Source organism: Elgaria multicarinata, chromosome 20, assembly GCF_023053635.1.
Source record: "Elgaria multicarinata webbii isolate HBS135686 ecotype San Diego chromosome 20, rElgMul1.1.pri, whole genome shotgun sequence".
Lineage (NCBI taxonomy): Eukaryota > Metazoa > Chordata > Lepidosauria > Squamata > Anguidae > Elgaria > Elgaria multicarinata.
Window position 1 is genome coordinate 16,227,121 of NC_086190.1, and position 15,718 is coordinate 16,242,838.

General features: G+C 47.9%; 1 protein-coding gene across 10 annotated transcripts in view; it reads left to right on the forward strand.

The window, feature by feature from the left end:
* KIF1B (kinesin family member 1B) overlaps window positions 1–15,718 on the forward strand; it is a 137,537-nt gene that overhangs the window by 37,950 nt on the left and 83,869 nt on the right. For all 10 annotated transcript variants that reach the window (XM_063145497.1, XM_063145503.1, XM_063145499.1 and 7 more), the window contains exons 3-8: window positions 318–394; window positions 3,962–4,141; window positions 8,257–8,322; window positions 11,576–11,754; window positions 13,437–13,548; window positions 15,277–15,354. In XM_063145497.1, the coding sequence (XP_063001567.1) occupies window positions 318–394; window positions 3,962–4,141; window positions 8,257–8,322; window positions 11,576–11,754; window positions 13,437–13,548; window positions 15,277–15,354 (692 nt within the window). The remainder of the gene's footprint in view (window positions 1–317; window positions 395–3,961; window positions 4,142–8,256; window positions 8,323–11,575; window positions 11,755–13,436; window positions 13,549–15,276; window positions 15,355–15,718) is intronic.

A 15,718-nucleotide genomic window follows, 5' to 3' on the forward strand; every position in this document is an offset into this window, starting at 1 on the left:
GTTCTATTGAGAGCCTGTGTGGTGTAATGGTTAGAGTGTTCAACTGGGACTCAGGAGACCTGGGTTCAAATCCCGCCCCCCTTCAGCCCTAAAGCTCATTGGAGGACTTTGGCCCAGTCACTGATTCTCAGCCTCACTTACCTCACAGGGTTGTTGTGAGGATAAAAGGGAGAGGAGGAGAATCATGTACACCACCTTGGGCTCCTTGGAGGAAAGGTGGGATATAAATGTAACAAACCAATGAAAACTCTCACTTCTGTTCCTGGCTATCCCCAGAGTTCTTGGCTAACAAATATGCATTTTCTGTTTCTTTCTAGGTATTCTCAACCCAAAGAACCCCAAGGAAGCACCAAAATCCTTCAGCTTTGATTACTCATATTGGTCCCATACCTCGGTAAGAGCACTGCATTGTGTTGTAGCAAAACCCTTTTGGAAGGTGGAATCTGAGCCTTCCCTGCTGGTGACTGGACATCTCTCTCTCCCCCCCCCATCCCCTCCCCCCCTTCCCACAGCAACTGCTGCTGCTCCCCTTCTCTGACTGCAATTGTGGTTTTAGCCCCAAGTTTGTGCACTTCCATCATAGGATCAGAAAAGATTAAATTCTAAGTGGTGAAGAACAAGTGTTTGCAAAGATGATAGAAGAGAGGGTTGGCCCAAGTAGCTGCATAACGGAATTGGAACAACAAATACTGGGGGGGGGGGGTTGGTTCAGAAAGGAAAATCTTTCTTTAGTAATGTTTGTGGCTTAGTGAAAGATGAGTTTTAATCTCCTGGCTTATTAGGAAGGCAGGGCAGGGCCTTCTGCTTCCCACTCCACCCCCACTGGGAAAGTTACAAAACACTCTCACCTCTGGGTGCGCTGAGGCCCTGTTCTTTGTGGAAGCTGAGTTTGAGGCTGTGCTGATTTCCAGTATTTGTTGGGTGTTGACGTTGCTGCTCCTCATTTTATTTCGAGGATGGGGAGGGAGAAAAGGGGATTCTTCCGATTGCCGACAGATGTAAGCTTTGATGATCGGTTTGTCCAGGAAAGGCAGGTATATGCTGGGCAGGGCTAGCAAATGAATTCCCTTGGCTCAGAGGAAAACGAAGCACGTGAAGAGCACTTCTTTATTATTATTATTCTTAGCTGTCTGTGTCATGAGCAAAGGAGCCATGAATCACCAGGCTGCTCAGCTACATGAATCAAATGAGCTGCTTTATTTTATTTCTTTAAAAACATTTTTATAGCGCCACCTTGCCATTTCTGTGTTCTAGACCTTTCATGTGGCAATGCAGTAGCCGTACCCATGGCCCAAGCCATTCCAGTGGGGAGTTATAAAATTATGTTGCTACAGGTCCTCCGCTTGGCCCAAAACTTGCTGCACATCCTTGTGAAAAGAGGGCAGGGATGGGTCAGGGGAAAGAGGATCATCCCTTCCCAACCCATCTGCAGAGGATGAGACCACGATCACAAGAACATCAGAAGAGCCATGTTGGGATCAGACCAAGGGTCCATCTAGCCCAGCGCTCTGTTCACACAGTGGCCACCCAGCCATTGGCCAGGGACCAACAAAGCAGGACACGGTGCAACAGCACCCTCCCACCCATGTTCCCCAGCAACTAGTGTACTTCGCCATCAGGACTAGTAGCCATTGAGAGCCTTCTCCTCCAGGAATTGATCCCAAACCCTTTGAAAGCCATCCAAATTGGTGGCCCTCACCGCATCTTGTGGTAGAAGTTTAAGTAGCCTTACTTGAGATAAAATTCTAAAGAGTGGTATTTTAATGCCTCCCAGGGAAATAAGATGTTCTCTCACCCAGTACACAGCCGTGAATATCTGGCTGCTTGCTTCACCGCTTAAAGGCTACAGCTTGTAAAATAAAACCGTAGATTGAGGGGAGACATGATAGCACTCTTCAAATACTTAAAAGGTTGTCACACAGAGGAGGGCCAGGATCTCTTCTCGATCCTTCCCAGAGTGCAGGACACGGAATAATAGACTCAAGTTAAAGGAAGCTAGATTCCAGCTGGACATCAGGAAAAACTTCCTGACTGTTAGAGCAGTGCGACAATGGAATCAGTGACCTAGGGAGGTTGTGGGCTCTTCCACACTAGAGGCCTTCAAGGGGCAGCTGGACAAGCATCTGTTGGGGAAGCTTTAGGGCGGATTCCTGCATTGAGCAGGGGGTTGGACTCGATGGCCTTGTAGGCCTCTTCCAACTCTGCTATTCTATGATTCTATGTTCTACTGATATTTGGGTTCGAAGACCTTGGAAGGGTCATTGGCCAAGGGGGACTCAAGGGAGTCCCTGGCTGCAATCTCACCTCTGCTATGAACTCATGATGAGGTAGTAACTAGGGATGTGCTCCGCTTCTAATCGGACCGGCGAATTAGAAGCGGAGCGGGGTGCTTCGCCTCCCCTTAAGGCGGAGGCGAAGAGGATTGGGGGGCCGGCGGAGCGTGGCGAAGAGGATCGAGGTGAAGGCGGATCCTTCGCCTCGATCCGGAGCTCCGCCGGAAAGGTAAGTGGGGTTTACCAGGCCCTGCTGCTGTCGCTGTCGCCCATGTGGCGACAGTGGCAGGGCCTGGTAAACCCCCCCTCCTCTCCCTTACCTGCCTCCGTCCGCGGTCCGTCGGCTTCTTCAATTGAGCCTGCGGTTCAACCAGGAAGTCTGGGCCGCACTTGCTGGTCCCTGGTTGAACCGCGGGCTCAATTGAAGAAGCCGACGGACCGCGGACGGAGGCAGGTAAGGCCCCCCTCCCCCTTGGTCCCTTACCGGGCTCTGCCGACGGCGACGGCGGCAGGGCCTGGTAACACACACACCCCCGCCCTCCTCTCCTGGCCTTACCTGGCACCACTCCCCTCCACTGCGGAGCTCCGATTCGGAGCCGGAGCTCCGCGGCGAAGAGGAGCAGAGTATGGGCGGAGCGGAGCGGGCCGATCTGAAATTTTTGGATCGGCCCGTGGGGCGGAGCGGGGGGTCCGTGCACACCCCTAGTAGTAACACGCCACTACCTTGAGTACCGTCACTGCAGTATCAGGAGAGTAATACTGGGCGGTTTGGGAAGTAGGCGTTTCTGAGTGGCAGGAAGAGGAAGAAGCAAATATTTCTGCCTGACCTGACCTGACACATTCCAGCAGTGTGGGCCTACCATGCCCATTGGCTGGCTGGCTGGCTGTGGAAGACGGCTGCAGTCCAACACATCCGTGGGTCATCACGTTGGGGAAGGCTGCCTTTTGAACTTGCCCCACCAAGGTGAAATTAACTGGTCCTTAGACCCCAGCTTGTGTATACATCACTCTTGCTCCCTCCACCCCCCCCACTCCGGCTCCTCCTCTTAATTGAGTAGCAACTTGGTTTTCCACAGAGAGCAGGGCAGGGCAATCATCTTGTTTGGAGTTAATCTGCTCCATTTATTCCTTGAACGGGAAAGATTTCTACTTGTCAGCTGATGCTCCGGATTATGTCATGCTTGGAGGCCCTCTTATTAAAAAAAATAACACTATTTTCTCTCTCTCTCTCTGACTCTTTGAACTGGCTTGCCTTCTGAAGCCTTTTTGTGTGCACAATTGCCCTTTAAACTGGAGCATCTGGCACTGGCCTCCACTTTTACTCCCTTGATATTTTGTTTTAATTTGAAGTACTGAGTGCTTAGTTAGAAAGAGAGAGGGGTGGGTGGGGGTGGGGAGAGAGCAATTGGAGCCTGGGCAAGCTGACTTTGCTCACAGAGGACAAGTGGGGCTAGTCCCACGGCAATATAGGATGAAGGCAGAGCATTTATTTTATCATCAGTAGCTCTTGATTCTCCAATAAGCTCTTGCAAGAGTTTGGGATTTATTTATTTATTTATTTATTCATTCCATTGTGAGGAAGGTTGTCTCCCGAGGTCTGGGCGTCCCTTCTGCCCTCTTCTCCACCCGTCGTTCTGTTCCTCAGTGCCTCCATGCCGACGACTTCTCCTTCTTTTAAATCCCTGCAGCCTGACGACCCTTGCTTCGCCTCTCAAAACCGCGTGTACAATGATATTGGGAAGGAGATGCTGCTGCATGCCTTTGAGGGCTACAACGTTTGTATCTTCGCTTACGGCCAAACCGGAGCTGGGAAATCCTACACTATGATGGGAAAGCAGGAGGAGAACCAGGCAGGGATCATACCACAGGTAAACAGAGACCTCCGGTTCCTTGGCTTTCCCGAATGTGCCTTCCAGTTGTGCAGAAAGCGGTGCTTAAATTACATTTAACGTGTGAGCGTACCGGAGGGGGTAATTTCAAGCTGCGGGGGTCCTTCATCATGTCAGGCCACGGCCGCGATAGGACAAACATGTCTCAGCATGGTATGCGGAACTATGAATGAGCATTTTGGATTCCCGTGCAGCCGTTTGGAGTCAGTGAACAACCAGGAAGTCTTATTTATTTATTTATTTATTTATTTATTTATTTATTTATTTATTTATTTAATTTAGAGTATTTTTATCCTGCACCTCAGCCAAAAGGCTCTCAGAGCAGCTTACAATGTATCAATAAAGAAGACAGTCCCTACCCTCAGGCTTACATTCTAAAAAAAGACATGACACACAAGAAAAAGTGTATGGGGAGGGAAGAGGGAAAAAATAAAAATAAATTAAGGAGACTGCTTAGGCTGGTGGGAAGGCCCTGCTCCGTTCTCTCACCTCCCAATGGAGGGGCAAACCAACAGCTCCTTCTTCCCCACAAGGTGAAGATGTTAGCCCTGTAGGGGAGGGGTCCAACTGAAGCAGGCTCTGATGGTCCCTGCCTGCTCCAGTCTCCCTCGCATCTTCTTCCCCACAGGGTGAAGATGGCAGTTAGATGACAGATGAAGTCTTCCATTATCTATAGCCGGGGCACAGAACTGCTTTCCAACCAAGGGCCAAATTCCATTTTAGAGACACTCTTGGCATTCCCGTTGTGGTTGGGGCTGAAACCAAAAGAGGCAGGGCAACTCCCTCCCCAATGAACACCATGCTTTGGTGGAGGCTGAGTGCTCTGATGCCATTGGAACAGTGAATTCACTTCGGGTTTCAACCAGAACTCTAAAGGAGTTATCGAAGGTGCAAAACACCTTGGAATAGCTTCTTTAGGGTTCTGGCTGTTTCTGACTGAAGCCCAGGGAGATTTACCACCCCACTGTGACATTACATCCATAGAGATGTAAAGGTCTGGGGAAAAACCAGGAAAATTCGGGGGGGGGGGGGTGCGGAACGTCCTGTCCCGTCCCTTTTTTGTTTTTTTCTGAAAAATTAAAAAAATGAAGAAAAATGGATTATGGAATGTTTTATTTTAGCATAATGAATAAAATGTTCAAGACAAGGTGTTTATATATTTACTTCTCCAAATGATTCCTAAAAACTATGTATAGTATCAGATTATTACAATTTCTGTGCACCGAGGACAAGCAAGTGCCAATACTGCATTTTTCAATTTCCCCTAAAATTTCAGTTTTTCCCCGCCCCAGGAAAATCCGGTTTTTCCCCCATGGCTTCAAAATTTTCAGAAATTTTACATCTCTACACATCTCGGTCTTGAGCTTCCTGTTTTGTCTGAACTAGAAACTATGGTAAAACCATGGTTTGAAGTTGGCTTAATACCATGTCTCGTTTCAAAGTTCTTAACCATAGTTTCCTTGTTTGGATGAAATGAGAAACTCTAGTTAGTTGAAGAGTTCCTGGTTGGTTTGCTCCCTCTTGTTCAAATGATCGCTTGGACATTGTATGTTCTTCAGGCAATGATGAATTTTCCCCTGGCCTGTTACTCTCTGAGAGATGAGAGGCAGCTTTTTTCCCTGGAAAGGACAGGATGTGGCCTGATTGCCTCATCCTGTTTAAAATGTCACCTTTGAATTGTGCCTAGAAATTGGAAGCCACAACAGATGCCGTGTGTTTCATGTATGGTTTCCATTGTATTTATGCAATGTTTTGGAGGGATTGTGGGTTGTTCTCTCCCGTTAGCCACGTTGAATTTTTTTAGGAAAGGTGGGCTTTAAATATTTAAAATGGTGCTCCTTCCTGGCTGTTCTTCTCAACCGTCCTTTCCTCCCTCAGGAGTTCACTTTTGTTGAAAATGCAAGGGGCCAATACCATTTTGGCATTTTTTTACTGCCATCTATGTTGTAGTATCCCTGCTCTCAGTTTGCTTGAATGAAGCCGCAAGGGAAGGGGAGGGAGGGCAGCTGAGACTGGGTTTCAGCCTCGATAAATAACTTTCGCTGGGTAGCTGTTTCGAGCTATATAGGATCAGCAGCGCAAGTCTCTGGCTCTGTGCCTTCACCCCCCGGTGTGAAATAGTCAGCGCTAAACCCTGCTCTGTGTTAATAGGAAAAAACCATGTGGAACTGACATCTGAGGAGGGCTTACTTAACGGCTAGAGGCTGCCCACGGGTTACATGAAATGCTGGGTGGGTATTTGGTCTGTGCCTCTTTCCAGACAGGGAGTGAGGGGCAAAGCTTTGGCATGTGTGTGCCTCACCCTCTCTGCATAGGCAGGCTGCTGCATTCTGCATCAGCTGCGGCTTCCGACCAGGCCTTAAGGGAAGTGTCACATAAAGCACGTTGCGCTAACTCCGTCTCGAGGCAAACATTGCTAGGCCTGTACCTAAAAAGGTTGCAGCAACAGCTGTGTGTATTCTGCAGGTGGGCCCTGAGCAAGCAGGGAAGCTGATACCCGGCACCACGTTTATATCTTCCATCAGGTTGAGAAAAAGTGAAGTCTAGAAAAATCTGAAGTCAAAATTAGCTTTCATGTTTTAAAGAGCAAAAGCATGTGGCTAGCCCTCAAGGTCCTGAACGCAACCGCTTGCTGCCCGTGTCTCTGAAAACTCAGGAGGCGGTTGTAGCATTGCGCAGGGCTTCGAACTAAGTTTTATTTATTTATTATTTATTTATCTCATTTTTATGCTGCCCAATAGCCAAGGCTCTCTGGGCAGTGCACTGTTAAAACCGTAAAATACAATAAGTGTAAATAAATTTAAAATGTTAAACGTTTAAGAATATGTTGAAGCTACGATTCATTTTATTTATTTATTTATTTATTTATTACATTTTTATACCGCCCAATAGCCGAAGCTCTCTGGGTGGATTCATGTCCTTCTCCTCTTTCAGGCAGGGCTGCTTCACACAACATTTCCCTGCACTTCATTAGGAAATATTTCAGCCTTCCCCAGCCTGGTAAAGCTCCCACCCCCCACCCACCCCAGCTAGTGGTCAGGGATGATGGCAATTGTAGTCCAAAACATTTATAGGGACCCAGCTTTGGGGAAGGCTGAAACATGTGATCCTTCCATAAGTTGTCTCATCTGACAATCGCACAAGCCTGTGTTTTGCGTTTCTGTGTCGTCCCCCCCCTGTGTTTACACATGGAGCAGAAACCTGCCACCAGTGGGGCTCCCTGCTACGTAGAATCATGTGTTTCACCTGTAACAAACTATGTGCAGGATTTTGTGACTTCCACCTGCAAAATGTTTGTCTCTGGTTGGAGCAGCCTTTGATTTCGTCCTTGTCTCCCTCTGAAAACTAAAGGCTTTTAAAAACAACAACTCCCTCTTGAACTAAATGAAGTAAAGCAAATAATTTCCTGACATTCTTGTGCAGTTTGGAGCATGAAATCCAGGTTCTTTGGGCCCAGAGTGTCAAAAGCTTTCTTTGGTACAGAGTGACCAGCAACTCTGTTTGCTACCTTTTCAGCCGCTTGTGTGTGTATTCGCCCTCCTGTTCCCTCTCTTGTCAGCCTCAAATTCTGCAGACAGAGGAATGGATAACCAGGGGGGTTCACGGGGATGTTAAAAACACAGCAAACACCACCACTGCCCTGAAACTGTGTTTCCTTTTTTCGGAAACACCGTCTAATGGAACCTTTTCAAACAAACAGCTGAACTCAAAAGACTCTTCTAAAAATAAGCCTGCAGTTTTAATGTTTTTACAGCTGGATGAGAGCAGGTTTGTCATAATTGCAACCCCTCTAAGAACTGCCACCCACATTTCTTCTTTCAGTTTGTACGGCCTGTTTGCGTCTATTGCAGAAGCTGTTCTCCCTGTCAATACTCCAGGTTAATATGAGTTGAATTTGGGTACAGTAGATAACTGCATCAGTGGATTGGCCCGCCTCGTGGGTTGTGGGTGGGTGGGTGGGAATGAATTAGCAGCCTTTCTGTCAGGCCCTGTGTTTTGGGGGAATCATCGGAGCACACAAAGCGTTGCAGATGCTCTGTCACAGTTTCCCTTCTGCACGGTTGTAGCATGATGCTGTCTTAATCTTGTTCTAGCTCTGTGAAGAGCTGTTTGAGAAGATCAATGACAACAGCAACGAAGAGATGTCTTATTCTGTGGAGGTAAGGGTGATGGAATTGTGTGTGTGTGTGTGTGTGTGTGAGTGAGTGAGTGAGAGAGAAGTGACTTGGGCCACAGCTAGACCTAAGGTTTATCCTGGGATCATCCAGGGTTCGCCCCTGCCTGAGCACTGGATCCCCTGTGTGTCACCTAGGTGAGCAGGTTTGACCCCTGGACGATCCAGGGATAAACCTTAGGTCTAGCTATGGCCTTGGTTTCCCCCACTGTGGAAAACCACATTGATCTGCCCCAACAGAACGGCTTAATAAGCTGCGAGAAATCAGTGAATGCAATCAACAATCCTGCAAGCCCAAAGCGGTAGTAGAGGCTACCCGATGTGTCTCTGTGTGACTTGCTGGTCTGGTTTGGCCTCTTCCATTCAGTCTCTGCTGTGTGGGCAGGTGACTTTATCATGCCTTTGCTTCAGGGCTGCAGAACCTCATGCCTGGGATCCAAATGCAGCCTCTTCACCTGGCCCACCGGGGTTCCCCAAATGGCCACACCCACTTCCCCTGGCCTCACCTGTTTGCCTCCTGACTTTAGTGCAGTTTTTTTCCTTCTTCTTTCTAAAAAGTTGAAATGCCTCTCCTAAGGCTTAATTTCTGGCAGTGAGAGCTTTAAGCGACAATATGCTGGTTATTGAAAAATATTTCTTTGGCTCCGCCCACCATTGGAATGTGGCCCCTGAGAGTTTCTGCAAAATGGATTTGGCCCTCGGGCTGAAAGAGGTTCAGCACTGAGTGAACGAACCAATACCGAAAGTGAGCAGAATGACCTACCCTCAGAGGAGGCTGCCTGCTGCATCTTTCAGGGCCTGCCACCTCTAGGCCTGCCTCCATAGAATCCTAGAATAGTAGAGTTGGAAGGGGGCTATAAGGCCATCAAGTCCAACCCCCTGCTCAGTGCAGGAAGCTGCCTCTAGTGTGGGAGAGCCCACAACTCTTCCAGCGACAGTGAGTCAGGCAAAGGTGAGAGAGGATGAGCTCATCTGAGGGTGGATCATTCCTGCTCTTACACCTGTGCTTTTTGGGGGTTTAAGAGTGAAGTTTGCCTCTAACCTTAAGCCATAAAAATAAGCTTGAGGCCTCGGCTAGTTGGGAAATCGCGGAGAGAATCCTTGAAGTCAAGTGACGCTAGGAATGACTAGTGCGCGCTGGCCTGCTGCTTTGCCCTGGGCTATAAATGCAGCGGCGGAAAGCCTCTTTATCCGCAAAGACGAAAGGAAACGCAGGTGTGGGTTGTTCAGAGCCCCAAGAACGGCGGGTGACCGGAAGGCAGTATAATGGCTGAACAAAACGTGTGCTTCCTGTTAACTCGGCGCACAATGGCACCTTCCGGGCTGCCGGCCAAGTGAGCGTCCAGGAGGATGTGTGTGTCCATAGTTGGCGAGTGATTAAAATACAGCCTATGTAAAAATAGCACGTCGCTGGGCGCATTTGTTCCATATGTTGAGCCGGGCCTCTGTCCTCGACAGACAGATGGGTTCTTTCAGCTAAGCCCTCTGAGACCGGCTACATCGGCTCTGGGAGGGTTGGTGGGGTCGGATTCTGCTTGGGGAAAACCAGCTCAGCCTGGAGAGCCGTATCTTTGTTTCTTTTGGCAGCAGGGAGTCCGCTCTCTCCCTACTTCCAAGATGAAATATGCTGGTTCACAGAATCATACCATAGAATAGTTGAGCTGGAAGGGGCCTACAAGGCCATCGAGTCCAACCCTCTGTTCAGTGCAGGAATCCACCTTAAAGCATACCTGTCCAGCTGCCTCTTGAAGGCCTCTCGTGTGGGAGAGCCTGCCACCGCCCTAGGTCATTGGTTCCATTGCTGTACTGCTCTAACTCTCAGGAAGCTTTTCCTGATGTCCAGCCGGAATCTGGCTCCCAGTAACTTGAGCCCATGATTCCGTGTCCTGTGCTCTGGGATGATTGAGAAGAGATCGGTTTCTCTCCCCGCCCCCGCACCGGTCCAAAAAATAGTACTTGGAAATAAACAAATATGCCATGGCAAAAATCCTGAACAAAACACCGCTCGGTTTGTAAAGTCCTAATCTATTTACTTATGAGGATATATAAAGTGCTTTCCTCTAAGTACTTCAAAATCGTATACATGGTTCATAGAAACATAAAAATATTTATTTTTATTTATTTATTTATTAATTTCTATACCGTCCAATAGCCGGAGCACTCTGGGCAGTTCACAAAAATTAAAAACATTCAAAGTATAAAACAACAGTATAAAACCATAATATAAAATGCAATATAAAAAGCTCAACCAGATTAAAACAGCAGCAATGCAAAATTACGAATTTAAAACACCAAGTTAAAATTCATTTATAGACTGTTAAAATGCTGGGAGAATAAAAAGGTCTTCACCTGGCGTCTAAAAGCATATAATGTAGGTGCCAAGCGAACCTCCTTAGGGAGCTCATTCCACAGCCGGGGTGCCACAGCAGAGAAGGCCCTGCTCCTGGTAGCCACCTGCCTCACTTCCTTTGGCAGGGGCTCACGGAGAAGGACCCCTGAGGATGACCTTAGGGTCCGGGCAGGTACATATGGGAGGAGGCGTTCCTTCAAATAACCTGGCCCCAAACTGTTTAGGGCTTTAAATGTTAATACCAGCACTTTGAATCGGGCCCGGACCTGGACTGGCAGCCAATGAAGCTGGAAAAGGACTGGCGTGATGTGGTCTCGTCGGCCAGTCTCTGTTAGTAACCGTGCTGCCCTGTTTTGTACCAGCTGAAGTTTCCACTGGAAAGCGGCCCCTGAGAGTTGCTCTGAAATGAAATTTGCCTCTTGGGCTGGAAGAGATTCAACACCCCTACTGTAAAGGCTTGTACCTCCACCCCCGGGCCATGCCAGCTGCCTCTCCTAGCCCTTCCAAGTCTTTTTCTGCAATCCTGAGAATGTTGCAAGGTCAGCAGTGTGAAAAGTTGAAGTCAGACATACTGGCCTGGATGATATGACCGCTACGAAGGCGCTTTCATTATTTCCCAGCTCTTTGCTTCAATCCGCTCCTCTCGGGTTACTTTTTTTAGATACCGGAGAGCTCTCCAAATGCATATTGATTCCTTGGCTCTGAAATGCAGTCATTGTGGATAAGGGGGCCTTCTTTTGTTTTACTCTGCAGAAAAGACGTTTCTAAGTGCACCTCTGTCCGTGTTGCCTCGTGTGTGTACTGGCTGCACTTCCTGCCTTGCTCCTCCTGCTCTGGTGCCCTTTCAGCCATCTAAATATTAACCTGGCTTGCTTGTCTCTGCTTGCAGGTCAGTTACATGGAGATCTACTGCGAGAGAGTCCGCGACTTGCTGAACCCCAAGAACAAAGGAAACCTGCGGGTCCGGGAACACCCTTTGCTCGGGCCCTACGTGGAAGATCTGTCCAAACTGGCGGTCACTTCTTACACCGATATTGCAGACCTCATGGACGCTGGGAACAAAGCCAGGTGGGGTCCTATTTTGGTTCGGGAGTGGGGTAAAACCATTTGTGTTTCGCACCAGGGGCAGCCGCTTCATGGGGCTGGCGACTGGGAGACGGATTGCGTGGCACCTTTACTTTCTTACGCTTATTTTTGTCTTGGAATGAGTCAACTTGTAAACGTCTAAACAATTTTGATGTGGCTTTCGTTTTGAAAGCTTCTGCAGCAGCAGTGAAAACGGCAACCACGAATGTCAGTAAAATGACTTTTTACTACCTCATCATGAGTTCATAGCAGAGGTGAGATTACAGCCAGGGACTCCCTTGAGTCCCCCTTGGCCAATGACCCTTCCAAGGTCTTCGAACCCATATATCAGTAGATCATAGAATCATAGAATAGCAGAGTTGGAAGGGGCCTACAAGGCCATCGAGTCCAACCCCCTGCTCAATGCAGGAATCCGCCCTAAAGCTTCCCCGACAGATGCTTGTCGAGCTGCCTCTTGAAGGCCTCTAGTGTGGGAGAGCCCACCACCTCCCTAGGTCACTGGTTCCATTGTCGTACTGCTCTAACAGTCAGGAAGTTTTTCCTGATGTCCAGCCAGAATCTGGCTTCCTTTAACTTGAGCTCGTTATTCCGTGTCCTGCACTCTGGGAGGATCGAGAAGAGATCCTGGCCCTCCTCTGTGTGACAACCTTTCAAGTATTTGAAGAGTGCTCTCATGTCTCCCCTCAATCTTCTCTTCTCCAGGCTAACCATGCCCAGTTGTTTCAGTCTCTTCATAGGGCTTTGTTTCCAGACCCCTGATCATCCTGGTTGCCCTCCTCTGAACACGCTCCAGCTTATCTGCGTCCTTCTTGAATTGTGGAGCCCAGAACTGGACGCAATACTCTAGATGAAGCCTAACCAGGGCCGAATAGAGAGGAACCAGTACTTCACGTGATTTGGAAGTTCTACTTCTATTCATGCAGCCCAAAATAGCATTTGCCTTTCTTGCAGCCATATCGCACTGTTGGCTCATATTCAGCTTGCAATCTACAACAATTCCTAATCCTTCTCGTTTGTAGTATTTACGTCGGCTGCCTGTGAGTTTTCAGTCCCAATTCAAGGGCCTGGTTTTGGCCTTTGGCCGAAATGGGGTTTGGGACCACACATTATCCATATGAACCTGCCCAGGGATTCAGAGCAAGGTCATTGGCTTTATTCTCTCATTCTCCAGAAGTAACGTCCTAAGATACATGAGATCCTAGTGATATAGGGCGGGATACAAATGTTTTAAATCAATAAATAGATAAATAAATGATACCACTACTTCCTAAAGCTAAGCAGGTGAGGGAGTGTTGCATGTCTGGATGGGCAACTATATACACTCCCTTGATCTCTGTCCTGGAAGAAACAATGCATGTCAGTTTATATTCCTCTGTTTTTCAGCCCAAAAGCAACTTGACGTCACACAAAACAGCCAAAAGCGACTTAAAATCACACAAAAACACGATTAGAAGGTGCTTCAAATAGGCCAGCCTTGCCCAACCTGGCGCCCTCCAGTCGTGGACTACAACTCCCATGCTAGGCATCAGGCACCGGGGTCTGCCTGATGGCAAAGATGCAATGGCCAGAAGCAACTCTCTTGTTGATTTCCCCCCCATGAATATTATTATTTTTTTCTAGAAAGAAAGTGAATGTTTTTTTTCTTTCTTTTTCTCTATTTAAAGGACGGTGGCAGCTACCAACATGAACGAAACCAGCAGCCGTTCCCACGCCGTCTTCACGATCGTTTTCACCCAGAAGAAGCACGACGTTGAAACCGACCTTTCTACTGAGAAGGTACGATATCCCTGGGAGTGGGAAATAGGAGGGGCAAAGTAGGACCCTCGCGACCGTTTAAAAAAACAGCGACACCCTCCCCTGCGAACCGAGCGACCTCCTTCTCATCCATTTTGCAGAGGGGCTCGTTTTTGTCTTCAGACCCTTTTTGTGTTGGCCGTGCATTGTTGATGACCAGATTCTCTTCCTGAAAAGCCGAGGCAGAGAGGAAGAATGTGGGAATCTAGGAAGAAGAACTCTGTAGCGTAACGAGCGGCCGAGTAAATCTCCCTCTCTGTGCACAGAAGCCTCAGTGTTCCTGCTTGGCAGGGCTTAACTAATTACCGGCTCATTAACTCTCCCCTCTTCTGCATCCTTCCCTGTAGGGCCTAGTTCAGTTTGGAGGTGGCGATTGGTGTAGACTGCGGTGGGATTTGCATGTTAAAAGCGAGCCCGTTCTCAACGGCAGAAGGCTTTCCTGGCCTTAATACCACTCCAGGGAGACAAAAGAGCAAAGAAACTCCGGCACTGCGTATTATATGACCGATTTTAACAGGCTTTCGGCTCTAGGAATACGTTTTTATCCGTCTCCGAAGAGTCCGTGTCTTCGCGGTGGTGCTCTGCAAAGTTATGGGAGGAGGATTACCACCTGCTTGTTACGTGGTTCTTTTTTAGATGATGGCAATCAGCAGTTTTCGGTTCGGGTGGCTGCAGAGCAGGGATGTGTAACCTTTGGCCCACGGGCCTCATACAGCCCGTGAGGTTCACATCCTGCTCATGAGCCTTCTTGGGTTTCTCTAGGGAGCAGAGCTTGGCTGGCGCTGGGAGGAGCAGTTTCTCTTTTTCTTCCCGGCGCCATCCGAGCCTTCCATTGCGTGCCTTTCTCAACGCGGGAAAAGGAAAAATGAGCAAGGCGAGGCGATGGCGTTTGTGGACGTGGCCACGCTCCAAACCACCTGCCTTATTGGGAGACAATAAAGGGAGTCTTCCACGTAATCCACCAAGCTTGATTCAGGCAATAAACATCTCTTCCCACCTGAAGAGAGTCAGACCTCTAGGAACTTCCCTCGAGGCAAAACTACGCAAACTAAGCAAGACAACTGTCCTTTCAAGAAGAACAGGAGCAATCCTATACACGTCTATTTATTTATTTATTTATTTAAAACATTTATATCCCACCCTATATCAATAAAATCTCAGGGCAGATAAAAGCATACAGTATAAAACAGTAAATATACACAGCTAAAAACAAATTAAACCATAAACCAAGTTAAAACAATATATAATTTAAAAGCAGTAAAACTATTAAAACAGTTAAAACAATGTGCCAAATTGGTGAATTCAACCATTAAAAGCTTTGTTAAAAAGCCATGTTTTCGCTTGGCGCCGGAATAAAATCAGCATTGGCGCCAGTCGGGCCTCCAAGGGGAGGGCATTCCATAGTTGGGGTGCCACAACAGAGAAAGCTCATTGAGTACATTAGGGCTTACTCCCAGGTAAATGGATATACAGTAGTTGTTTAATCAGCAGAAGAGGGGGAGAAATTTTTATCTGCAACCGGGGGACTCAGAGCTGTGGGGCTTCTCTTCTTACTTTGTATCCACAAAGTCTGCATTCCATGGATTTTTACAATCGACATCCAATACTTTGTGGACATTTGAATTTTACGGAACCGAGATTGAATTGTTGGCTTTGGTTGGTTTTTTTGTTTCGCTTTTGCGTTTTTTTAAAGCATGTTTCTCTTTCCAGGTTAGCAAGATCAGCCTCGTGGATCTCGCAGGGAGTGAGAGAGCCGACTCCACTGGTGCTAAAGGGACTCGATTAAAGGTACGAGTGAGCCCTGCCAGGCTGTGGCTAGCTTAAATAAATAAACAAACTAAATGAGTATTTTTATGCCACTCCTCAGCTCAAAAGGCTCCCGGAGCAGCTTCTATGCAATCAGTAAAACAAGTCTTTTGGCTGCACACTTACAATCTAAAAAAGCATGACAGACAAGGACAAAGGCATCTGAAGAGGGGAAAAAGTAGTCTTTCAGCAAGGCTGGTGGTACAGCCCTTGGTCCCCTCTCACCTCCTTCTGCCCAGGTTGCTGGTAGCAACAGAGGAGGAAGGAGAAGTCTTCATGTCTCCATCCATTTACGTGCTATCCTATTTTCTCTGACTCACACGCCCGTACTCATGTGAGGGTGTTT